General features: G+C 47.6%; 1 protein-coding gene across 1 annotated transcript in view; it reads left to right on the top strand.

Annotated features, from left to right (window-relative positions):
- Positions 1–24,813, top strand: part of SERPINE2 (serpin family E member 2) — a 56,385-nt gene extending 31,572 nt beyond the window's left edge. Inside the window, exons 2-9 of the mRNA XM_036253393.1 lie at positions 164–444; positions 3,211–3,438; positions 8,440–8,637; positions 15,455–15,653; positions 17,409–17,509; positions 19,951–20,037; positions 22,415–22,498; positions 23,655–24,813. Of these exons, the coding sequence (XP_036109286.1) occupies positions 186–444; positions 3,211–3,438; positions 8,440–8,637; positions 15,455–15,653; positions 17,409–17,509; positions 19,951–20,037; positions 22,415–22,498; positions 23,655–23,692 (1,194 nt within the window). The 5' untranslated portion in view covers positions 164–185 and the 3' untranslated portion in view covers positions 23,693–24,813. The remainder of the gene's footprint in view (positions 1–163; positions 445–3,210; positions 3,439–8,439; positions 8,638–15,454; positions 15,654–17,408; positions 17,510–19,950; positions 20,038–22,414; positions 22,499–23,654) is intronic.
- Positions 24,814–26,715: the final 1,902 nt, after the last annotated feature.

The following is a 26,715-nucleotide window of genomic DNA, read 5'->3' as shown; positions in this document are numbered from 1 at the left end:
ACCAGTTCCATCTGTGCTGTTCTTTCTTGATATATATTTATATTAAGAAGGTATTCCGTTATACTGAAAACAGTAAATCCTGTCTGGTTGCGTGCAGAGCCGTCCCCCAAAGTGTTCATTTCAGTGGAATTTACGTGTTCTTCTTTTTGAATCTGACCTTCAGGTTGGCCTGGCCAGCAGGAGCCATGTCTTGGCATTTCCCCTTCTTCCTCATGGTCACGGTGACTCTGCCCTCCGCCTGCCTCCAGTTCAACCCGCAGCCGCTGGAGGAGCTCGGCTCCGACTTAGGAATCCAGGTTTTCAACCAGATCGTCAAATCCCGGCCTCAGGACAACATCGTCGTGTCCCCCCACGGGATCGCCTCTGTCCTGGGGATGCTGCAGTTGGGAGCCGACGGCCGGACCAAGGCGCAGCTCACCGCGGCGATGAGATACGGCGTGAAAGGTGCGTGCGCCGGGCTCTGGCCCCGGGGGCCTGGCAGGTGTCCCTCGTCAGGGGGGCCCTTGCTGAGTCTTCTCTGGCGGGGTTTCCCTGGTGCATCTGGGGCTTAGGCCAGTGTGCCCCAAAGCACTGATGGGGTACTGGGAGTCCGGAGAGCTGGGCTCTGGCCCTCGTTCTGTAGCTGTGGGGCTTTGGGCCGATCCCTTTGCCTCTGAGTGTTCTCATCTCCGAGAAGAAAACTGCATGAAAACTGCACGTCTGTCCACCTGCATGGCCCACGGGGCTAGAAATGCGTTACAGCTGGGGATGCACGTTCTAAATGGCACCTGGGAAGGTGGGCGGGTGTGGCCCGGAGGGCAGCACTCGGAAGCCTTGTGGTGATGGGACCATTCTGTGTCTTGACTGTGGTGGACGTGTGAATCTACCTGGGGGATAAAATTGCATAAAAGCCACACACACACACACACACACACACACCACCCCGCCCCCGCCATCTGAATGAGCTCTGTGGACCGTCCCAATGGCAATTTCCTGGTTGTGGCATTGCCATACATAATGTCGCCAATGGAGAAACTGGGTAAAGGTACATGGGACCCCCATATACATTGTTTTGCAACTTCCTGTGAAGCTACAATTATTTCAAAATAAAAGCTACAAATTTTTTTTTTTTTACGAAATAAGGCCCAATGGAAAAGGCTTAGCTTTCTTGAAAGAAAACCCTGTTTTTAAATCACCTATTGAAACCTAACCTAACAGCCTATATGTCCCATCGCTGCTGTTTTCTCGCCCAGAGTCACCTTCCACCTGCCACTTCCACAGGCAGGGACCAGGCAGCGGGGCCAGCATCGAGCCCTCCAGGGCACTGTGACCTTGAGCCAGTCACTGCTCACACGTAGGTCTTCGTGACTGTTGGAAAATGACAGATGTTTTCTGCCCGTGTGCCCCCACTCCTGCTGGCCAGGCCGTCCAGGAGCCTGAGTGTGTCCCCCTCTGGAGAGGAGGACAAGGGAGGCGGGACTCATGCCCCCGGCCATCGGCGGTGGCGCCCAGGGCCCGCCTCCCTGCCCTGAGGACACAGCACTCACGCTTGCTCCGGTCTGCTGTCCGTTCACCTGTCGGAAGCACTGTTCTGCCCTTGCTCAGTTCAGAACCCCTTGGTGATTTGTCATGTCACCGTGAGTCACTGCTAGAATTGAGGGCCATCTGTCAGCCAATCCAATTCAAAACTAGCAACTGGGTTTTTGTTGTTGGTTTTAATGCTGAGCCATGCTCATTTTAAGCAGGACTTCTAAAGTTTTGATGATAGTGGCCTGTCAGCAATGTGCCCCCGCTTCTTCCTCCCAAACCACCGTGTCTGAGACACTGATCCAAGGGAGGCCAGTGGTTGTTGGCTCCGCCTCCGAGGACTCACTACCTGATGTTCTCTTGAGGATGGAGGCGGGACAGTGGGGGGCAGAGGAGGAAACGTCTCTGATCTCTTCCCAGCAGGAGCCCGGGCGTGTGGGGGCCCTGTGGCTGCAAGGGCCAGGCCTGGGACTTGGCCTCTGAAGTTTGCTGTTGCCTCACTTATAAAATGGGCCCGCCCCCTCCTGCCGGGCCCGCCCCCTCCTGCCGGGCCCGCCCCCTCCTGCCCGGCCTGCCCCACAGACTGTGAGCAGGAGAGTCGTGGGAGACCTAAGGCTTAAGGGCCACCTCCTCACGGATCCTGGGAGTCTTTCCCCTGCCCTGGTTTAACTGTTTTTTTCTTTTTTTTCATCCTCACCAGAGGACATTTTTCCATTTTTTGTTCAGGTAGAGTGGGAAGGAGAGAGAGGAACAGAGAGAGAGAGAGAAACATCGATGTGAAAGGGACACATCGAGTGGCTGCCACCCGCACGACCAACCAGGGCCAGGGACAAACTGCAACCGAGGTACGCGCCCTTAGCGGGAACCGAACCCGGGTCTCTCAGGACCTCCCCTGCCCTGGTTTAAAGGGTCAGAAGAAGAAACACTCTATCAGTGACAAGTCGACTCTCCGGAAGACCATCAAGGTGGCTTGTAGGGTGTTTTAGGACAGTGACATTCTGCAGATCGAGTAAGAAGGATCTGTAGTGCAAGCTCTCTGCAGAAACAAGTTACATCCTTATAACTTATTCTCTTTCCTGTGGTCTGAAGCTAAGTGGAGCATGATGGATGGCTCATGTACAATGAAGCTTATTTGCCCTAAAACTAATCCCCTTACTTTTTTTGAGCTTGATATCAAGTAAAAATCACATTGTTCTTGGATGGTGGCATGTGGCCATTTTTTATAGTCTTTCAAATGCTTGTTTTATGTGTTTCTTTTTGTTTCAAAAATAGAAAAAGGGAACCAACGTTGTTACATCTTTGGCAGGAAAGGAAATAGCAATCAAGATTATTAAGTGAGAAAGAGAATAGGGAACCCTCCATGGCTACATAATTGAGGAGCTTGCCAGCTGCCCGCTGACCTGGGACCTAGAAAGTCCTGCAGGAGAGGAGTCCGCGTGGCGAGGGTGCTAAGGATGCCTCGGGTGTGCCTGGCTTGATGCTCAAAGCATAACCGTTTTTTAAGAGCCATTAATAGTTGTAAATTATTTTATCCTCCATTTTCTTAACATGAGGATACTGAGTAAGCAAAAGACATTGTTTCTCGCCACTCATGTTATCTTGTTTATACTGTTGTTGTTTGCCATAAGATAAAAGATATTTTGAAAAACAACTGTTTGGAAATTGCTGTGGAAATATGGCCGCGTTTTCCCATTTCCCCCTTAGGAGTTGGTAAAACGTTAAAAAAGATCAACAAGGCCATCGTCTCCAAGAAGAACAAGGACATCGTGACGGTGGCTAATGCCATGTTTGTGAAGAACGGCTCGAAAATCGAGGTGCCTTTTGTTACGCGGAACAAAGATGTGTTTCAGTGCGAAGTCCGGAACGTGAACTTCAAGGATCCAGCCTCCGCCTGCGATTCCATCAACGCGTGGGTTAGAAACGAGACCAGGGGTAAGTGGTCCCAGGCAGTGTTGTGTATGCTTTTGCATGTTGTGGATGAAAGTGTGAGATAGACACAGATTCTAACTCAGGTCTGCAAGTCCAGCGGCCTTGCATCGTGAGGGGCCAGGACCGCGCCGACTGCTCTCTGCGGGCCCCACAGCTCAGCCTGCCTTTCTTGCCCCTCCATGCCGCCACCCCTGTCCCTTGGGGTGCTTCTCCCTGTGGTGTGGGAAGCAGGGCAGAATGTAGCCCTGCAGACCCTCTTCGTTCCTCCCTGCGTCTCATCCCCAGAGTCCTTGCCCGCTGGCCCTTGTCTGTTTTGAAATTTTTACAGCTCATTCCTTCCTGCTTTTGTGTCTGTTGTCTCCTTTGCCTGGAATGTCCTTCTCAGCCTTTAAGATTAAGGAGTGATCTCTCTGACATTCCCTGCCTCTAGCTTCTGGCATCTCAGGAATTAGGAGCCTCCTGTCTGGTGATGATGGACATGTGACTGTGCCTCTTCTGTGCCCCTTCATGCTGGCACTTGCCACGAGTAATGATTACTTGTCTACCCGCGTCTCTTCCAGAAACGGAGCCAATGTCTAATGCCGGCGTTTTAAACCTGTTCATTTGTAAACTGGAAATCCAGGTGAAAACATCTGGGAGGAGAGGTGGTCCCAAAACAACAAAAGTCAAGTCTAGAAATGTAGGTTTGGGAACCACTTTTCATAAAAGGGAGAGTTAAGGGCATAGGAGTGGAAGCCAAGGAGACTCAACAGGGAGAAGCCCAATGCCAAAACGTGGGGAAAGTCTGGCTTTCAGATCGTGTTTCTGGTGTGGTTCCTGACGTACCTCCCTGAGAAGTACCTGGGGCGTATGCTATACTGTAGGGCACTGGACCCCAATTACTGAATCAGTTTCCAAGGGAGAGGCCTAACATTCCACATTAAAACAAGTTCTTCTTTCATCTACCTCCACCACCCATCATCAGACTTATACACATGAATGTTTGAGAGCCATTCAAGGGACAAGTGGAGAGATGGACAAAGAAGGCTCTGGAGGACGGAGGAGAGCTGGGCTGGTCTAGGTTCGGCTATGCCGCCCCTTCTTGACAGGACCCTGAACAGTGTGACCATGAAACCATCGGGAGACCAACAAATGTGAAGAGTTTAGAGGATTTTCTGAGCCTGTAGTTCTAAGCACAGTGGTAGGAAGCTGATGGCATCCAGGATGCTAGATGGCCGTTTGACTGTGGCATCTCCCTGTGCCCTCCCAGCCTCCTCTTGTACAATGTAACATTAAATCACATGCCACTTGACAGTTTTCAGAGCCCTTGGACGAGCATCCTGTCAGCCAACTGCCTCCTGCATCTCCGGGGCACCAAGAGCGACGGGACTAGTGCTTTTCAACCCCACAGACCCAACTCCCTCTTTTTAAACAAATACTTCTAATACTGTCTTGAAATGAACTTTATAGCAAATATAACCTACACACAACGGACAGAAAATGTTAAAAATTAATACCAGCTGGGGCAAAGTAGGTTTATAGTTGTTGGTATAGAAAATAAAACAAGAATTAATAGATAATAATACAAGAACAAACTCTGTGTTTTGCATACTCATAACTACAAACCTACTTTTGCCCAACCCTGTATTATGCCAAACTGTAATACAAGGAACAACAAAAGTCATTTATACATGTAGGTCAACAGGTAAACCCCTTGGTACAGACCAAGACACATACGTTATACCCATGACACAAAAACCACAAGCTGTGCCCAGCCGGTGGGGCTCAGTGGATTGAGCATCGTCCATGGACTGAGAGGTCCCGGTTTGATTCCCAGTCAGGGCACATGCCTGGGTTTCAAGCTCAATCCCCGGCAAGGGGCTTGCAAGAAGCAGCCAATTGATGTTTCTCTCTCACATCGATGTTTCAATTTCTCTCTCTCTTCCTTTCTCTAAAAAATCAATAAGAAAATAATGTGTATATAAATTTATTTTTTTAAAACCCACAAGTATTACCACTGTTGATGCAATGTTTGCTGAAACAGTGCAAAGCTCTTCTGAGTAACACAAGTGTAGTCTCTACTTGATTTGCATGGTAGTCACATTCCTGGCAAATTTGGTGACTCTTAAAGGTATGCCCCCCAAAAGGTCACGTGTTCCCATGAAAAAGAGTAGGGTTTGGGGCTCAGATAATGATAAGCATATTTCTCACCAACACGAACATCCAGCAGGGTGTTTGAAAGTTATACAGGAAGAGGACCGTTCTTCATTGTTTTGGGACTGTTTCGAATTTCAGGACATGTCTCATCTCTGGCCACTGCCCATTCAACCAGAAAAGCTCCTCCCACAAGTTTCCAAAGTTTGCCCCTTGGGGTGAACTGCCCCACTGAGAAGCAGTTGTCTACAAGACGGGTCTCATAAGGACCCTGGAGGTTGAACCGTCCATGTGTGAAGACCACTGAGTTTGTTTCGTGGAGGTGGAGCTTCTGTCCAGTATGCTAGGGGCATGGGGGTGGCGCCAAAGGGCTGCCCTGCCCACCTCTTATAGCCACCTTCTCTCCCATCACACAGCTCTACACCTGTCTCCTGCTACCTGGAACACTTCCCTTCCCCTGGTTAATGTCCATTCGTTTCACACTGTCCCACGAGTGTGAATGATGAAAAGCATCAGTTCTGAGCTTGAGCCTCAGTTCTGCCATTTATTGGCTGTGTAACCTTAGTCAAGCTACTTAACCTGCCTGGGCCTCAGTGTCCTCGTCTGTAAACTGGAGATATCACAGTGATATTCTAGAATAGTTATAACAACACTAAGGATAAAAATAATACACATAAAGCATTTAGCAAAGTGCCTGGCACTTAGCAAATGTTCACGTGCGAGTTATTTTATAGCCACTAGCTCAACTAATACTTCCTCAAGGAGCCCATCCACCCCTGACCTCTGACAGGTCAGATCCCCCTTACTTGCCCTACATCCTCGAGTGCGTCCACTTCAGGGTGACTGCCACAACTGCAGCTCTACATTTTCTGGGGCATGTATGTCAGCCTCCACCCCGCTGATCCACAGCTCCTCGAGGGCAGGGCTCTTTTGCTGGTTTGTTTTGTTTTCTTATCTAAAGGAGTGTGTGGCACCCGAGAGGTGGGCTTCTAAGGATGGGCGGGTAGGTGGATGGTGAGTGTACGGCGGACACGTGGATGAGTGATGGGTGCATGTGTGTGGCACCTGTTGATGGCAGGTGCCCCTTTCTAAACTATGCATTTCTCACCTTTCTTTCTTTATTCTCTCTTTATTTTTTCATGCCTCCTTATAGTATCTTAGAATCCTACCAGTGGCAATGAGAGATTTTATCTAAGCAAAGGAAAAAAAAAGGGCTAAAGAGATTTCTTCAGACACTTAGTGAGCACTGACTGTATGCTGACATAGAGCTAGGCGGGTTTTTAAGGAGTGAACGACAGGGTCCTTGTTCATTCGGGGAGACAGACACATTACATCTGTCTAGAGTAAAATGCCACGGTGTCATGGTGGTGCTGAGCATTGGGGTTTATGGAGACTCCAGGGAGATGAGTAGGAGGGTCAGAAAGGTGGACAAGAGGGACCACTGAGCTGTGTCTTTAAGGGCAGGTAGGGGGTGGACCTGAAGATGTTCCCAGCAAAGGCAAGAAATATTCACTATGGGGAAACCAACTCTGAGGAGCTTGCTGTTGCTGGAGCCCAGAGTTCTGATTTCCTTCCACACTCTCCCCAGAGGCGGGCCTTGTATTGAATGATGGCTATTTAAAGCCTATGTACCATTTTCTTTCCGATCCTGAGATTAGGGGGCGTTGGTGCCCCCTTGTGGAAGTAAGGAGCGGTCAGGAAACCGGCTTCCGGAGCACACTGAGGCTCAGGGAAACCTGGGTGGGCTTCTCTACTGTGATTTATTTAAACACTTGTTTATTGTGAGAATCTTCTTGAATTTCATTTAAAATGACTTAAATCTCTCTACTGAATTAGATATTCTTCCTCCTTCAGAAACCGTTGGTTTTACTCTCATATGTCATAACTTGCATTTATATTATGTACTCTTTTTTTAAAAAATATGCTTGTGCTAAAGTCTGCATTGAACTAATTTTTAACAGCTTTGGGTGTTAGTGATCCTTCTTGCGTGTGCGCGCGCGCGCACACACACACACACACACACACACACACACACAGAACTGAATCTTTAAATAGAGCCAAAGGAACCTAAACGACAGACCAAAGTGTGAACCAGGTAGCACTCTGCACGATGCTTGTGACATCACAAGGGCATCCGAGAACATGGTGGCTGCCCCTTCACTCCTGACACAAATGAGGTGGACCATCCTGATGTCCTGGGAAGAACGTTTTCCTTCAAAGTTAGGAGTTCTAGGGCAGACCTCCTCTCTCTGTAATATTAACACCTAGCTCGATCCCTGACCCATAAATATAGACACCGCTTTTAACTTCCATTCGCTTTGAACCATGGATTACAAACTAACACTCAACATTCCTAAAATCTTAAGAGAAATTTAGCATTCGCCTGTGATAACATTGCCCAGGATATAATGTTCCTTTATTTTGACTGGGATTAAATCAGTTCAGTGGCTCAGACAACCCGGCTGCTTGTCTGGGGCTGACCAAAACCCTCACTGGTCATCATACATGTCAGTTATTCGTCAAAATAGGGAAATTAATTAATAGTTAAATATAGCATATTTGGACGAGATAAATTTTCTAAAGCAGGGCGCTGATAGGGAACAGGCATAAAATAATTTCTTGATGAAAAGTTTGGTGATCCCTGCATGGAGGATCTCTGAAGTCTTTCCTGGTCTCTGATTTTTAACTTGTTTTCAGCTTTAATTTCTAGTGAGAAAAAGAATGAGAAAGTACGAAAGGGAATTGTAAAAAATTCCTGTTGAAATCGTTTAAGAATTCCCTTGACTATCCCGCTGACCTGCTCCAGCAGCTGCCTTTGCCCTCGGGTGCACGGCCGATGCTGAGCTGCTTCCTTGTGTTGTGACTCCACAGGCAAGATCGACAGTCTGCTCTCCCCAGACCTCATTGACGGCGTCCTCACCAGAATGGTCCTGGTCAACGCCCTGTATTTTAAGGGTTTGTGGAAATCGCGGTTTCGACCTGAGAACACAAAGAAACGTCCGTTTGTGGCAGCCGACGGGAAGTCCTACCAAGTGCCGATGCTGGCCCAGCTCTCCCTGTTCCGGAGCGGTGAGTCCCCGGGCTGGGCTCGGCTCTCGTATGTGGCTGATTCCAGACAGCAAGCGATAGGACAACAGGTGCTAATCCGTCTCATTTATGCAAAATACTTGCTATGTATTCATCCGTCTCCAGAGACCTGTGTTGGAGGATGTTCAGTGACATGGTAACAGTGGTCATATTTTAAATGATTATTTTTCATGATTTCAGTTTGAAATTTAAAAAAAATATCTATCCATTTTGCAATCAGGAAAAAAAAAAAAGAATGACCCATCTCTGCTGTCATTACTATAGCATAGATAAGTCCGTCCGGTGGTTGCTTTTTAAACCTGGTCTTATTGAAGCATTTGTGGTCCAATTGAAGTTACTGTTCTTTTTACTTCATAAGTTCGCCTTGATGTCTCCAACCTACACCTGCACACGTGCGTGCCAGGTGTTGCCCGTGCATGCCAGCAGGCACTAGCTTCCAGCGCTGCTCAGCATTGCTCCAGCTGCCCCATCCCTGAAGTCCAGGGATGGCTCATGGGAGGGACACCATAAACAAAGTCACGTTCCTTCTCCCTTGTCCTCACCAACCTTCTTGGCAAAATTTTGCCATTCACTCAATAAATTTTTTAAAAAGATAATGTATAGCCCTGGCCAGTTTGGCTCAGCGGTTAGAGCGTCGGCCTGCGGTCCGGAGAGACCCGGGTTCGGTTCCCGCTAAGGGCACGTACTTCGGTTGCAGTTTGTCCCCGGCCCTGGTTGGTTGTGCGGGTGGCAGCCACTCGATGTGTCCCTTCACGTCGATGTTTCTCACTCTCTCTCCTCCTCTCTCTCCCTCCCACTCTGTCTGTACAAAAAATGGAAAAATATCCTCGGGTGAGGAAAAAAAAAAAAAAAAAAGATAATGTATAGTTAAAAGCCCTGCAGAAACAGATTGCGCAAAACAACTGAGGATGATGAGAGGCTCATTTTCCCCCAAAGTCACTGTCAGGCCGTGCTGCCCAGGAAGCCTGCAGCGGAATACCAGTGTGGCCACCGGCGCAGACCCAAGGGAAGCTGTTTTATTTAGGTCGGTCTGTTCACATTGTGCCTTCTAACAAAATAAAAGCGAGAGGCCCTCATTTATGGTATGTTTCTATTGCTGGGGGAAAAAGACAAATAGTCCATAGTCAAAGATGAAAGCGCAGGAATTCTTGAGATATTCCCAGAAGATCCAGATGCTGGTGTTTACAGAAATGAACGGAACACTTTTCTTGAGTATATAGGATATTCCCAGAGAGGAAGCTACGTGTCCCAGGAAACTGTCCAATTACTAACTGCTTTGTCTAAGAATATGCGTGTGTGTTTTACAGGAAGTAGTATAAAAATACACTCTTACTGTGAAAGGTTCCTCCTCTGTGGAACTACAGTGCTGGGTACCCTCCCTGATTCACACCCTCTTTTCTCCTGTTCTGGCCCCCAAGAGGCTGTAGCTGAGGGTTCCCTTGCCCTCTGGCTTTCTGCCAGGTTGGCTAGTGGGGCAAACCAGCAGGTGGTAGGGATGAGGGAGGGGACAGGATTTAGGCCACTGACCTCCCAGTCCCCTCCCTACAGCCGGCAGGGCTCTGCATCCCTCCGCCAAGGTCTCACTCAGCTCCTGCTGTCAGGGCGTACCCCAAAGCTCTGGGTCACCTCCCCTCTCCTCACACCTCCCAGCCTAAGATCGGTGCGAGTGCCCAGCCGTTTGTAGCCCAGGGCACTGTCCTTAGTGGTTTCTCTGTCCGCTGCCCGTGCTTTATAAGTGGTCCCTTCATTACACTGCTGTTCAGGGGAAGACTGGGCAGGTTCGTCTTGTCCTGGCTGGAGAGCACCCAGGGCCTGTGGTGGGCCCCGCAGGCGTTCCTTTTCACCACTGCAGACCGCTGAGCCGGCTGTCCGGTCGCAGGCTGGCCACCACGACCAGCCAGGGCTCGGAGCTGGGCAGTCCCGGCTGAGGCAGACCTGGCTGCCCAGCCCGAACTCGCGCGCACGGGCTCTGATGCCGCCTGCACGGTCCCAGGGCCTCCGCAAGCCTACTGTTCACTGTCCCCTCGCAGAAGCATGGCCGTCCCTTTTGTCAGACTTTCCGCCCTTCCCCCCAAGGAGTCCTCAACATCTGGGGAAGATTCACTTAGGAGCGTTAAGGGAGAAGGGAGGACAGTAGAACAGGAGGGGAAAACCCTTCTGACTCTGCCCCATAAAGTTTAAGTACTTGGAAGATAGAAACTCTTCTATTAAAAAAGCCTGAAAATCTTCTTTTAGGAGAAGTATATTTCATGCTCATTGCAAAATCCTCAGATAAGACGGATACATGGCGGAAAGTCAACGTTCCCCTACAATTCCATTTCCCAGCATAAAATCCCCTACTGAGTGCCGGGGATAGCATCTGAGACCTTGCCTGTGGACACCTAAAACACGTCTGTGGCTTTTCACCTACGTAGGATTGCACTGTCATTTAGATTCTGTAACCTGCTCTCCATTAGACAGCACATCTTGGAAACCGTCTTATGTCAGTTTGTGTGGATCTACGAAATCGGCGGCATCGTAGTCCATGGTGTACATGTGCCACAATATCCCGTGGACGACCACTGACGTTCACCCAGTGACAAACAGCATGGCAGCGACCGTTCTTGGACACAAACGTTTAGACGCTTGTGCCAGATCTTCTAAGGGTCATTTTCTTGAATAGGAAATGCTGAGTCCAAGTAGTTACAGACCTTTTGTTTTTATGGTTATGAATTTAGGCTTCGAGAGTTTATTTCTCGATTCCATTCTCTGAGCTTCCATCTCATACCTACCTGTCTGTTTACTTCTCTCCTTGGTTGTCTGTTAAGTTGTAGTTCTGCAGATAAATGCATTGCTTCCCTGGCTCAGCAGACGGCACCAGGACTTCCTCAACTCTCCCAAACTCCATTTGCTCCAGCCTGCATATAGACTGCACAGAGTGGATCTGTTTGTTGTGGGGTTTTGATAAATATGTATTTCACTGTCTACTGAAGTGTAGCCTGAGCAGTTCCTTAAGAACTCAGGAAACCCATCAAGTTCCTTGCAGCGGAAGGTAATTAGGGGACTGTTCATCGATCAGGCTTTCCCGATATTAAATATTTAAAATGTTCTCTCTGATTGTACAGGCTGATAAGCGGTCTTAACATTTCACAGAGCCTAGTTACCACTTCCCGCCTGGGAGGGCTTCAAATAGGAATCGGTATTTTACAGAGCTTTCCAGAAACACCGGCTCATCCCAGAAGCGCCGGTGACAGAAAGTTCCAAATCTTCTCTGCATTTTCAATATGTGTTGCTGTGCCTTTCAGTTCTCACTAGAGGATTTGTTGATCCCCATTTATCGAAGAGAAAAGGCTGCTTTTCCCCCTTTTCAGATCCTCCCTTCTTTTCAGAATGAATGCGCCTGCTTCCTTCGTGTTGTTATATACATTAGAAATTACGCTCCCTGAAGACACTCGGTCTGCTTCTCAGACGATGCAGGTCCCGGGCAGGACGCCGTCGGAGGAGGCCGTCCGAGGCCCCGACCGGCTCCCTGCCCTGCCACCAGGTTCCACATACCCGCTCCTTTTCTGATTCGTGCTGCCCAGGGGCTGTGCCCATCAGCGGCTTGTGGGGTTTCTCCTCTTGGATCGATTCTGTGTTTCGGCTGTGTGAGCAGTGACCCAGCACTCCGTGAGTCAGGTGTGTGACGGAGCCACTGATGTCGGTAGAAGGCAGCCGGTGCTTTGTGCGGCCCGGTGCTGAGCATGTGCACGTGTATTCGCATGTAGTTTTCATGGCTCCGTAAGGCAGGAACTGTTACCTATTGTACAGGTAAATAAGCCAAGACCTGGAGCGAAGGAATGTGCCCAAGTCCCAGAGCTGGTGTGTGTCAGAGGCAGGATTCGAACCCTGGTCCTATAACTCCAGATTTCGTGTCTTTGACCTCTGCCCTTGCCCTTCTTAAGATGACGCTGGAAAGGCAGTTCTTCGGTGACCGAGGGGCAGGAGAGGACAGGTGCTATTTTGTCTCCTGGATCCTTAAGCCACCGAGTAAAGATAAACATGTTCTGAGGGTCCCAGCTGACATTTGTCATCAGCTCCTGTGACCAGAAGCAGAAGCGGGGCCAGGGGGCAGTGAGTCATTGGGCAAACATGAGTGACCGGATGCCGGATGGTTAGTGAGCGATGTCTCGAGTGGAGGCCAGATTCCCTGGTGGTCATAGAGGCTGTCTCTCCACCTCCAGCGCACTCAGCTTATACGTTTTTATTATTCATGACCCCAGTCCTTATCTGAACATTAAACACTTCGAGAAGTGGTTGATGAATACCTCCAGGTTCTTATTTCATGCCCTGGAGTAATCATTTATTAACTGCTTCCCAAATTTCACAGTTTCTAAAAATTAGCTTTGCCAGTCTAGGGACCTAATGTTTGCTTTGAAGATTAAAGTGCTTATTAGGAAGTGGGTTTTTTTCCTCCTTCTTCCATTGATTTTTCAGTTTCTGTGGAGACCACTGTCTTATGCAGGGTGAGGTGGAGATGAGGGGTCCTGTCTTTGAATCGGAGGTAGCCCCGAGACGGGCCCGGCTGGGGGAGCGTCCGCCCGCACGAGTTGCACGTATTCCTTTCCCAAGAGGCCTCTGCAGTGCCATCCCGCAGTGGCAGACATTCCAATCGCTTCACTGTTTTATCATATTTTATAGCTAAAAGTGTTTGTTATGTAACAAAGGCACGTCTGCTGACTCTTTCCCTCCCACCCCACCCGTGGAGAACTGGCCTGTTGATGCTACCTGTCTGCAGGGCAGCGATTGGCAAAGGTCATCCCCAAAGAAAAGACAAGTGAAAATCAGGAGCAAATCACTTTCTCTTTTCTCTCCTCCTCGAACATGGCGTCTTTCTAGGTCATTCAGAGGAGGAGGAAGAGGGGCCAGTGCTCGGTGGGCACCCACCGCCATGGGCCAGGCCCTGCTCGGTCCCTTACGTGTTTTTCTCATTTAATGATTTCACCACGAGGTCACACTTTTGAAATCTTTGATATTGCATCCTCCATACTCAGAGGCACACAGAGGTCAAATAACCTCACCAAGGTCACCGAGTTCCTCCTGAACAGTTTGAAGTATGTGTAATAAAGCTTTCATAAATCCACCGTAAATCTAGAACGCGGGTTTTCCATTCACCTTGTTAATTTTTATAACTCTTATTACATGCCGAATGGGAAGGTTTCCCAGGACCCTAAGGTGCGCTCTGTCCAAGGCTCTGTCCCCAGGGAGTCAGCAGACCCTCTGGGCCCCGTCGACCTGAGCTGGGCTTCTCGCCTGTGCCCATCGTGACTACACTTTTATTTTGTCTCAAAAATTTTTTTTCTTTATTGATTTTAGAGAGAGTGGAAGGGAGAGGGAGAGAGAGAGAAAAACATCAATGAGAGAGAACATCGATTGGCCGCCTCCTGTATGCCCCCCACTGGGGATCGGGCCCACAACCTGGGCATGTGCCCTGACCGGGAATCGAACCGGTGACCTCTTGGTGCATGGGCTGATGCTCAACCACTGAGCCACACCGGCTGGGCATGACTACACTTCCTAGTCCACTCGGCAATACTCAGGTGTGCTTTCCAGTTGCTAAATGTTTTGAATATTTCACATGGGATAAAAGGGTTCTGAGATCCAAGTAGTTTGGGAAACCGGGGAATCACTGGAGTTCAACAGTTTTCTTCAGAATATCTCAGAGCCTTTGTAGTAATGGTATGTTTTCTGCAAGAAGCGTCAAGGGTCCAGTGCTTCCTAAACTTACTGGTATGTGGAACCCGGTTCGTGGGCCCAGTGTCTCACGAGCTGCAAGTGTTCTCCAGACGACTCTCTGACAAATGCCGTCTGAATCCCTCTTGGGTTGTTACTGGTGAGCACAAGTCCCACAAAGTGTCCGCGAGCCCCGATGACAGTTGCCGGATGAATGAAGAGTGAGCAGGGCTCGGGGTAGTGAAGTAGGAAGACGATCATTGACATCAGACACACTGAGCCTGAGTCTTGGTGTTCCACTTCTTCTTTTTTTTTTTTTTATATCCTCACCCAAGGACATTTTTGCATTTATCTTCAGATAGAGCAGGAGGGAGAGAAGGGGAAAGAGAGAGAGAGAAACATCGATGTGAGAGAGACACATTGAATGGTTGCCACCCACACAACCGCAACTCGGGCTAGGGAAAAACTGCAGCCGAGGTACGTGCCTCTGGTGGGAACCGAACCCGGGACTCTCTGGACCACAGGCCGATGCTGTCACCACTGAGCCAAACCGGCCAGGGCTTGGTGTTCCACTTCTTAGCCATATATGTCTCTTGGCAAGTTACCCAATCTCTCTAGTTGTGGCTCTCCCAGTAGTAACATAGACCACTTATACCCACCTCTCGGGGCACAAGCTTCTAAATGTGTTGAAGTGGTTGGTATGGGCCTGGCACAGACTCGGCCCTAAACGATGGGAGCTGTTTAGCCCCTCCCCCCCTCCTCTTCAACATGCACACGTGGGCTGGGCCAGAAGAATCCTTCTAAGACAGCTCAAATCCATCCCTTTATTCATAGGTCAGCTTCTTACAAAGCACTATTCCCAGTGCTTTATGATCTAAATTCTGTTCAACAGAATTCATGTAATTTTAGTGCCACGCAAAGGCATTCTGTCTGGACAATTCTAGACTGAAGACAAGGAACTCTTTATGGGGAAGGGAGAAATCATTGTCCTTACCTTTGTCCTTCTAAGGAAGCTGTTTTGCATCGCTCTTTCCTCTGAGTGATGAGCAGTCACTCACATCATTTCGGGAAGTCCTCGAGGGCACACTGAACCTGCCTGTTTCTCTAGGGTCAGCAAGCACCCCCAATGGTTTGTGGTACAACTTCATCGAGCTGCCCTACCACGGGGAAAGCATCAGCATGCTGATCGCGCTGCCCAGCGAGAGCTCCACGCCGCTGTCGGCCATCATCCCGCACATCAGCACCAAGACCGTAGACAGCTGGACCAGCATGATGGTGCCCAAGAGGGTGCAGGTCGTCCTGCCCAAGTAAGTAGCTCCTTTCCCCAAAGGAGGAAACAGGGCCAGTGCTCAGTCCTTGGTAGTGATTGTGTGAGATACCAGACGACAGGAGGCTAAAATCTGGCCCGGCACGAAGCCCACTTTATTGTGCAGAAATCGCAGGGGAGGGATACAAGCCTGTGCTCTTGGAAGAGTGTGCTGTCCTCCCCGTGCCTCTGATGTGGCAGACTGACGACGGTGGAAGACAGAAGGCAGAGGCCTCTGAGCCTCCACAGATCCCCCAGCTCCTAACATCTCATTCTGTTCCAAAGACTGAAAACTACGTGTCTGTCATCATATGAGTGACAACAATCACAATCAACTCTAGAAGTGTTGTGAGTTTCAATAAGGAGCGGCATTTGAGTTACTACAGTGTTAGCTGGGAGTCGCTGAGGGCCAAGGTCCAAAAGCTAGCTGGCAAGGAGATGTTTAGAAACCACCAGGCAGAATTCGTACATTAGTATCTGGGGAAGTTTTTCTGTTATACCCTGGGAGTATACGATGGATGGAATTTGAGCTGTTAAGACTTGAATCCAAGGGAAAAGTAGTCCAGATTCTGTCTGCATCCTGACTCGAACGGGACAGAGAATGCTCTGCCCAGACCCGAGAAGGAGGCGCTGATGTCCCTGTTTTATGAACGTTTTCATATTAGTGTTCTGTCCATCTCCAGGGCTTTTTACCCAGACCTCAGTGGTGGTGGTAGCTTCCAGTTCTCATAGTTTTGTTTTTTGTTCATCCTAACCTGAAGATATTTTTTCCCATTGATTTTTGGAGGGAGGGATGGGGGGGGTAGAGACATCATTGTGAGAGAGACTCATGGATTGCCTCCCACATGGGCCCAACCAGGACCAGGGATCGAACCTGCAACCCAGGTACATGCTCTTGACCAGAAATCGAACCGACAACCCTTGGGTGCATGGGCGGGTGTTCTAACCACTGAGCATACTGTCCAGGGCTCTAATAGCTTTTAATTTTCAGTCACTGAGTTAATAAATCAAACAAGTACATGGATAATAAGTATCAGTAATCTTCCCAAGATTATTTTTTTGTTATAAGATAAGCCTTCACATAGGCAATGCTGATATAAATGAATGAGACCATGACATTGTAGGTAAATGATAATTATCCTGGTAAATTACCATTCCAGTCCATCTGTGATGAGAATCCATTCACATACCCTGTTTCTGTCTCGCAGGATGGGATCAAGTCTGGGAAAACATCCTCTGATGATACATTTAATAGCTGACAGATGGATGGCCTTGAGGCCCGATAGCCACAAATATCCAAGAAACCTGTATTACACCCAAATATAATATCATGACACCTATTCCCAATGCTTGCTCTCATTCTAACAGTAAGATGCTTTCAGAATCCCACCGTGAACTAGCAGGAACGTATCTCCTCTCTTTGGACCATCCCCGGTCTCAATAGACACTTGCCAGCCCCAGGCTTCCTCGCGTCCGCACCAGAGAAGGCACTTACTTCTGTGGCTCTTCCTGAGACTGGAATAGGGAGCCTGCTTCCCACGAGGATGGGAGCACCCCCACTCGCTGTCACTGTATGCGTGGCTGGTACCAGCTGAGAGCTGAGGGTTTGAGGGACTAAAATGTACAGGGCAGTTTAGATGGGTGTTCAGAGCATGCTTTAAAAAGAATCTGTTTGCAAACTTTTTTCCACTGGCACTGATTATATCATTTATAGTCTAATGATTGCCCCCCTCCCCCCGTTCTGCTTTCATGCTAGGTTTACAGCCACGGCACAAACAGATCTGAAGGAGCCGCTGAAAGTCCTTGGCATCACCGAGATGTTTGATCCATCAAAGGCAAATTTTGCTAAAATAATAAGTAAGTTCAGTTTAAAACATATTCTTAGACTTGAAGACTTTGTTACAAACTGAGTCTCTGATTTGTTCAGAAAGAAAAGGTCAAAATTATGAACTTGCTGCCCTAAAACTCCCCAGGGTTTAATTTCATATATCCTCCAATGATGCTATTGATCCTTAGACGTTTAAACCAGCATAAGTCAGTCATCCGTACATATCACGTGTTTGTTTCCCGTGAAACCTGAGCGATTCTACACAGTTAAAGAAGTATTTTGTGTAGTGTCTCTATTACCTAAAAATTTGGCCCTTAATGAGGTATTAGTTGTTTTTTTTTTTTTATCCTCACCCGAGGACATTTTTCCTTTTTTGTTCTGGTAGAGTGGGAGGGAGAGACAGGAACAGAGAGAGAGAGAGAAACATCGATGTGAAAGGGACACATCGAGTGGCTGCCACCCACACTACCAACCAGGGCCGGGGACAAACTGCAACCGAGGTACGCGCCCTTAGCGGGAACCGAACCCGGGTCTCTCGGGACTGCAGGTCGACGCTCTAACCGCTGAGCCAAACTAGCCAGGGCTTGTTTTGTTTTTTAATGCACACTTTTTCCCTTTGAAAAATCAAGATATTTTGGGCTCTCAAATATTTGCTTATTTCCACCAAACAGCGGGCATGCACAATATCCAGATACGTATGTTGTCATTTCATGCCTATTGATCTGGTGTGGTACCCCTTCTTTGCCAACATCGGTACCTTTTCCCGGAGCTATGTTGGAATGGTCAGTCCTTTGTCTTTTTTATTTGGAGCATATCAACCGCCTCCCTAAAGAAAGTCATAGCTCAAACGTTACTTGCACTCCATGTTGTATTTTTGCCCTTGAGTGAGGAATTAATTCACTGCCAAACTCAGAGGCCTGCTAGTGGGTGCCTGTCCTGAGAATAAACGTTCCTCCCTGGTGAAACTGCGGCTCCGCGGATATTCTGATGTTTCAGCCAGACGCTCATCCCGTCCAGCAGCGGCCGCATCAACTGGGTGCTTGTTTGAAATGCACAACGTTGGTTCTGACCCAGACCCACTAAATCGGAGTCTTCACTTTATTTAATTCCCCAGCCCAGTAATGTTTGGGAAGCACGCTTTCAACCTGCACTTTCCCCTTCGGGGTTATCCCGGATAGCCTAAATACTACATAGAGTCCCCAGGGAGTTCACAGGTGTTCAGCAGGGAGACCAGGTACCCCCAATTCTCCTGAGACATTCTGTTTAACCCTGCAGTGACTTGGGCCCTGCAAAGGTGCGCCTCACTCACCGTCGGTCATAGAGCTGAGCCACGGTGCAGACATTTAAATCCAGATGGGGTGGTGGACACACAATACAATATACAGTTAATGGATTATAGAACCTCACACCTGAAACCTATATAATTTTATTAACTAATGTCACCCCAATAAATTGAAAAGAAAAGGAAACCAGATGATGCAAAAAGCACTATTTCCGTTTGCATCCAGGCCCACCCCAGCCAGGGCTGACATTCACCTCCGTTTTGTTGTCTTTGAACGCCGCCACAGCGGGGCTTGCTGGGATGGAAGGATTTGCTGAGAAGGAAAGTGAATTCGCTAGAAGGTTCCAGTGGCAAAACTGCGTTCCTAAGTCTGGCCCTCCCAGCAGTCTAAGCTCTTCTCACGCTCTTACTGATGCGCCGGGAGATGAGCGGCTTCTGCTGGGGAAGCCCGCACTCCGTGCCCCTGGCCAGCCCTGTGATTTGAGGGCAGACTTCTTTGTTTAGCACTTGGGGCCTCAGTTTCCCCATCTGTAAATGCCTTCTGAAATCCTTGCGGTGTCTGACGTTATGTAAGTGAAAATGTATGTTGGCTTGCAGCTTCTAGATAATTGGGCTTCCTTTTTCTTTTTAAATTTTTACCCAAGGACATTTTTGCATTTATCTTTAGATAGAGCAGGAGGGAGAGAGGGAGGAAGAGAGAAAGAGAAATATCGATGTGAGAGAGACACATCGAGTGGCTGCCACCCACATGGCCCCAATCGGGGCCAAGGACAAACTGCAACCGAGGTACGTGCCCTTAGCGGGAACCGAACCCAGGACTCTGGTCTGCGGGCCGACACTCTAACTGCTGAGCCAAACCGGCCAGGGCCGGGCTTCCTCTTTATAGCTCCACTGTGGTTATTTGTTTATAAAATTCTTAGTGATCGGAGTTGAGTTGCTAGAGGCACTGACATATTTGGGGCCTGGGACTCCCCCCTCCTCAGTGATGCCACAGTGCGCTCAGCAGACACCACAGGTGGCGTCACCGTCCATCCTTCCATCGCCGGGACTGGGAGAGGTCACTTCTCTGACACCTCTTGAGGATTGGAATTGCCATGGCTGAGGTTCCTTTTCCAGCTAAACAGATGGCCTGCATAGCAAACAAATGCTGTTTTTGTTTTTGATTTTTGTCTTATTTTCTGGAAACAGGGTCAGAAAACCTGCATATTTCTCACATCTTGCAAAAAGCGAAAATCGAAGTCAGTGAAGATGGAACCAAAGCTTCAGCAGTCACGAGTAAGCTGGGGTCCGGGGGACACTGGTCCTGATGCGGTGGGGGGGGCGGCTCGGCCCATTCAGTGACTTCCGGTCAGGCGCTGTCGGGGGACTCTCAGGACAGAGTGGGGAACTGAGACAGACCAAGGACCTGTGTCCCTGGAGCCCCGAGTTCGTTTCACTGAAGCACTTCGGTGAGAGAAATTCCTCTAGGACAGGAGTCGACAAACTTTTTCTGTAAAGAGCTAAATGATGTATTTTCTGCTTTGTGGGCCCTCCCGTCCCCAAAGCAGCTTCTCAGCTCCACCACGGTAGGGACAAATGAGCACAGACGAGAGCAGCAAACGGGCGTGGCTGTTTCTGTGGAACCCGATGAAGACAGGCTCTGACCCCTGCGCTGTCCTGAGCACAGCCGTGTGCTGCACCCTGTTCTCGGAGGGTCAGGGCGTGTTCTGGCTTCTTACTGGCAGAAAAGACCAGTCTTCAGTCGGAAACAACATAGTGGCACTTTCTACCAGGCAACTAGTCAGTCGGGTTTATCTGGGACACAGTGAGGAATTAGCATGCCGCTGTCGGATGGAGCCATGAGCCTTTCCTGATCATCTGCTCACCCACATCTGCTTCCCCCTTGATGGCTCATATAATGAAGGAGAAAACAGAACCATCTTAGGTTGTTTTCTTTCTACCCCTAATTATCCATATGCGACTGCCTGAAGAGGTATGGCCAAGCTCTGCGAGCTCATAAAGTGGAGACTATCTCAGCTACACTTGTAACTGGGTCAAATATTTCTAGTCATTAAAAGGTACCATTTATACCCACAATAGACACTTTACTGCCTTTGCAAAATAACATTCAATATTCATTCCTTTAAAGTAGCATTTAAAGCAGAGACCTAGAATAAGAAGGTTTGGGATTTTCAAGAGGACGCCGGTCTTTTCTAGGTGATTCTAAGTGACATCTGAATTTTGCCAAAGTTGTTAACCAGCTTTGCCCAGCAGTGTAGCTAGCAGGACTGGCTACACAATTTGCAGGGCCCTCCACAGAATGAAACACGGAGCCCCTGGCTCAGAGCTGACGGAGAAGGTCGAGACGGCAGCAGCGGGTCACTGAACCACGTGCGGGTCCTTGTGAGTGTGGCCCCTGTGCGACTGCCCAGGTCACACCCACACGAGCCCAGCCCTGCTCGGGCTGCCATGACACGGACCACAGCCTGGGTGGCTTAGCAACAGAAATTTATTTCTCACACTTCTGGAGGCTGAAGTCCAAGATCAAGGCCTTGGCAGGGTTGGTTCTCTTCAGTCCTCTGTCCTTGGCCTGTGATGGTCACCTTCTCACTGTGTCCTCATATGGCCTCGTCTCTGTGTGAGCACATCCCTGGTGTCTCCCTCTTTTCTTATAAGGACACCAGTTTTCTTGTTTGTTTGTTGTTTTTTTTTTGGATTAGAGCCCTACCTTCATGACCTCATTTAAATACATACCTCCTTAAAGACCCTATGTCTGAATATACTCATATTGAGGATTAGGGCTTCAGCATACAAATTTTGAGGAGATTCAGTTTAGTCCATAACACCTGCTAACTATTGAGTTGTTTTTAATAACCCTGGGTTGAGCGATTTACCCCAGGATAGCTGCAGATTTTTCTTTCTAACATCAAGCTCAAGTCACTAATGCTCTCCGGGGCTTGAACAAGAGGACTGGGTCACTGCTGCAAGCAGGGGGCCGTTGTGCCCGGCTCTGCCCTCCAGCAGGGCCTTGCCACAGGAGCGTCAGATTGAAGCCACTGGTGCTCAGCATGGCAGAGTAAGCATGTATAAGACCATGAACTAAAGAGGTTTGCTTTCTAAGTCCGATGTCTACACGAAGATGAGCTGGACAACATAGTAGGATGTTGATGAGTGGTCTGTGTCGCCCAGGTGAGGGAAACCTAGATCATGCCGGAGGGAGAGGCACAGATCAGTGGCTGAGCTGGAAGCTGGGCCTTGATACACAGACGGGATCTGGACAGGCTGAAGGGACCAGCCGCCTTCACCAGGAGGGCAGACAGCAGACGAAACAGCAACACTGACAGTGAATGTGCATTGGGTGTTTGTTGGGTGGCAAACACTGTGCTGAGAGTTGCAATATGTTTATGTCATGTCATCCTCATAAAAACCCTGCAAGGAGGAAGTACTTTGATTAAAGATGGTGCTGATGTAGACTAAACAAGATGGTAAATACAAAGGGCCTGGCCTACGGCAGGTGTTCAATAAATGGTGACCATTGGGCCTGTTTTGACACGGCCAGCCCCTGGGACAGGAATTGAGTGTGTCCTCAAAGCCCCGTATCAGGGATCCATCGGGCCAGCTGCCTTACTGGCCGCACGCTGGGGGTACAGTGTGTTTTCTTTTCTCCCCACAGCCGCAATTCTAATTGCAAGGTCATCTCCTCCCTGGTTTATAGTGGACAGACCTTTTCTGTTCTTCATCCGACATAATCCTACAGGTAAGTGATCCCCCTCTTCCACTGGTCACAAGCTGTAGAATTCAGCAAGGTAGATTGCCATCGTAGTTAAATCCAGCCGTGCTGGTGTTGGTCTGTTTCCCACGGGGCAACAGTCGCAAGCACTTCACGTAATAGAAACTCGCACCTTGGAGAGAGAGGGAAATCGGGCTGTGTTGTCAAGGGGTGGTGGGATCTTCTAGACAAGGACAAGATTATATGTTTGTTGTTTTGTTTCGTTTCATTTTGAACATGTAGAGATCTCTGCAACACTTTGGAGCACTTTTGACATCTATTGATTTTTTTTAATTTTAATAAATTCAGTACAGTTTTACGAGAAGCTAGATGTCGTCAATCTCTGTAAGCCCACTCCATGGTTATGACTTGAGATTTGTTAATTCAGTCGATCTTGGCTCTATCAGTCATTGGTTCAAACTTTAGCTCCATTTTTATTTTTTTATTTTAGAGAGAGAGGAAGGGAGAAAGAGAGAGAAACATCGACGAGAGAGAACATCGATTGGCCACCTCCTGCATTCCCCCTACTGGGGATTTGGCCCACAGCCTGGGCATGTGCCCTGACCAGGAATGAAACTGGTGACCTCTTGGTGCATGGGTCGATGCTCAACCACTGAGCCACACCGACCAGGCAATTTTTTAAGGATAACAGGTAGTTCCCTACACCTTAGTACAATTTTGAAGAATAAATAAGATTGTCTTTTTGGAAAGGTTGGCTTCATGTTGGTAAGGAGTAGAAATTAATACAGTTTCACTTTTACTCTTTAAATCAATACTCCTCACTCTGTCATCCCATTGCGTCGATAACGTCATGATTAGTGTGAAGCCAACTGAACAGTGCGCCATGGGAGTCTCTAGCCACATGCGCCCACTTCATTTTACCTTTCCATTCATTTACATAAAATATAATTAAAAATTCAATTTCATAGTCACACCAGCCATATTTCAGGGGCTCAGTAGCCACATGTAACCGGTGGCTACCATATTGGACCATGAAGATAGAAACCATTTCCACCATTGCAGAAAGTTCTATCGAGAACAGTGGGTTCAACTCCGCCCAGGGACCTTCCCTTAAAAACACCTTCCATCTTACTTTAAGAACTGCTTTTTGTAGACATGCATTTGTTTTCTTTCAATTCTGTAGGTGCCTTCTTATTCATGGGGCAGATAAACAAACCCTGAAAAGTCATACAGAAGAAGCCATGCAAAGCAAACCCAACTTTGCCATGAAGAAAAGACTCCTTGCCTACATCTCTCATAGTTCTGTTAAATATTTTTGTACACTACTTTCTTTTTCAAAACTAGTTCTTAGAAACAGAGACTCAATGATGCAAGCATTTCTATTCCAAGATGTGTTAAAGGTGGGAAAAAGGTCAGGATGGCTAGAACACTGTACTGAGATGAATAGAAAGGCTTCCAAATGTTTAAAAGATTCTTTAAACTACTGAGTGGTTACCTAGGTAACAACCCTCTTGAGTATTTACTGTCCAGTTCAGGATTTTTGTTTTGTTTTGTTTATATGTATGGCTTTGCAGAAGAAATTTAATCAGTGTGACGGGGGTGGGGGGAAAGACATTTTATGGTAGCTTATACATTTTTATGAAAAAATATATTATTGGCCTCTTTAAATTTTTTTTTTTGGTCCCATCCAAAGTCTTGATAGTAAGCATTATTTGGGGGGTAGAAATAGTGAAATCTCCAGCCTCTTTGTGTTTATGATGTTGTTGTCGTCGTCGTCGTTTTATATAATGCATGTACTCACTAAAATAAAGTTTTAAAATCTAATGTCTTGCTAGACAAGGTTTGCTGTTGTGCAGTGTGCCTGTTGTCACTGGTCTGTACTCTTTGGATTTGCATTTTTGTATTTTGTACAAAGTAAAAATAAAGTGTTATGAGTAGTAAAAGAAGAAAAAAAAACTATATGTCTGCTATTTGAAAGTACAACACAAGAAAAGACTCCAACCTCTTCTAATAAGCCTGTGCACTTTGGTAAACTGCAGAAAACCCAAGACCCCTGGTTTTCTTCTCGAACCTGGCAAATGGACACTATTTCCTGCTTCACCCCTTCTCAGTCTGCAGATTCCTTCAGAGGAATAACTGTCTCGTTAACCCCTCTGATCTCAGCTGCCTGTCACTCCGGCGAGGAGGCATCAGCAAGAGTGGGGATTTGTAGCCGGAGCAGAAAGACGTAGCTGGGGACTGACACATTGGAAATCGGAGTGAGCGGTGGATGTGTCATTTTTGGTGACAGGCTGGAGCATTTATTTTTTGAAATGACAAAATTTGGGGGGGGGATTAATTAATCACAATTCTAATGTTACCATTGTTTATTTGCCTATTCCTGTGCCACACACACACACCAATTTCTTCAAGATTTGGGCAGTCTTATCTAAATCAGAATAATTAAAATATTTCTTTCTTTTTTTTTTTAATCCTCACCCAAGGACATTTTTCCATTTTTTGTTCAGATAGAGTGGGAGGGGGAGAGAGAGAGAGAAACATCGACGTGAAAGGGACACATCGAGTGGCTGCCACCCGCACAACCCAACCAGGGCCGGGGACAAACTGCCACCGAGGTACATGCCCTTAGCGGGAACCAAACCCGGGTCTCTCTGGACCACAGGCCGACGCTCTAACCGCTGAGCCAAACCGGCCAGGGCAATTAAAATATTTCTTACCAAAGCTTAAAACATTTTTCTGACCCATGAACTCGACTCATCACTCTTTATACATTAAAACTTCACATTCAACACTCACCATTTTGCCATTTGTAATTTGTCCAGTTTGCAACTATCTAAGTCTGGATAATTTGTAATTCCTTTTTTTTCTTAAAACCTCACCCAAGGATATTTTTACATTTATCTTCAGACAGAGTGGGGGGGGGGGAGAGAGAGAAACATCAACTGGTTGCCACACGCACGACCCCAACCGGGGCCAGGGATGCACTGCAACCGAGGTACGTGCCCTTGGTCGGAATCGAACCCGGGACTCTGGTCCACAGGCCGACGCTCTAACCGGCCAGGGCAATTTGTAATTCTTATTTGTCAGGTTTGTAACTAAGTCTGGATACTTTGGTTAACCCTGAGAGAAGGGGAAAGGGTGTGTGTGTGGGGGGGTTTCCTTATTTAAAATTAAATGTCAAAAAATTATTTTGAAGGGTTACCTCCGACCACTTGTACTCTAGCAAATATGCTATGCTCATCTAGTGAGTTATTAATGCCTCTTAGCGTTCGTTTGACTGGTTTTCCAGTTTTCTGATTTTACTGGTTTTCCAGTTTGCTAATCCCATCCAGTTGTATTACTATGAATACTTTAAAATAGGAACAATGTTATCAGTAATTCAAGAACCCTGCACTTCTTTCAGTCATTCATTTATTCATTCCAGTACCTTCTGACTTCCAACTCCTAGGGGTACAGAGATACATATATTCTTTCCCTGAGCAGTTTAATTTTGGAAGGGGGAGAGAGAGTCCTAGAACATCAAGGTATCTAACTGTTGCAGCATATTTACACGATAGGAAGTAAGACCCAGTGGGCGTTAGTCCAAGAGAGAAGACAAACGTGCCCGCAGGGCCAAGCCTAGCTCCCGAGGCTCCTGACTCCGGCACTGCTCATTCCAGAAAGACCAGAGCAGTTCACCTTCCTGTTACTGCCTAATGGAGTAGCCACAAGCAGGCAGCTCCCCAGTAATATAACTTGGTCACATTTTACTGGGCACATTAAAATTGAGTATCTGGTCCCATTTCTGAATGTCTCTTCAGTGTATCAGATAGTCACATTTCAAATTTATGATACCCAGAACTTGGAAACGTGATGAAAAAATCATAATATTAAGGTTCCCAGGTTATATACCCTCTCTGTTTTTCACTTATTCCTCCCAACTTACCATCTTTAGCTCTTCCTGTCCAGTCTACACCCAGATTCTGACTCTGGCTGATTTTTAGAACCTGTTTCTAAAATGTCTGGACTGGAGGGAAAAGTTTCTCTCAAATTCTTATTTTTATATTATTCAATGTTTATCTTGTGATACATTTAAGTCAATGAGTCTGCAGACCTTATCTTCAAAAATTAAATTTATGAAAACTGCTTGACAGAACCTGGAATAAATTTAAGATATGGAAATTGGCACACAAAAATTACAGACCTGTGGTAAAAGATCACATTCGCTGTGATACTGTGATGTATCATAGGAACGATGTATTTGG

This window comes from Molossus molossus, unplaced genomic scaffold (assembly GCF_014108415.1).
Source record: "Molossus molossus isolate mMolMol1 unplaced genomic scaffold, mMolMol1.p scaffold_m16_p_11, whole genome shotgun sequence".
NCBI lineage: Eukaryota > Metazoa > Chordata > Mammalia > Chiroptera > Molossidae > Molossus > Molossus molossus.
Note: the sequence above shows the minus strand (reverse complement) of the source record. Positions and strands in the feature narration are given on the sequence as shown.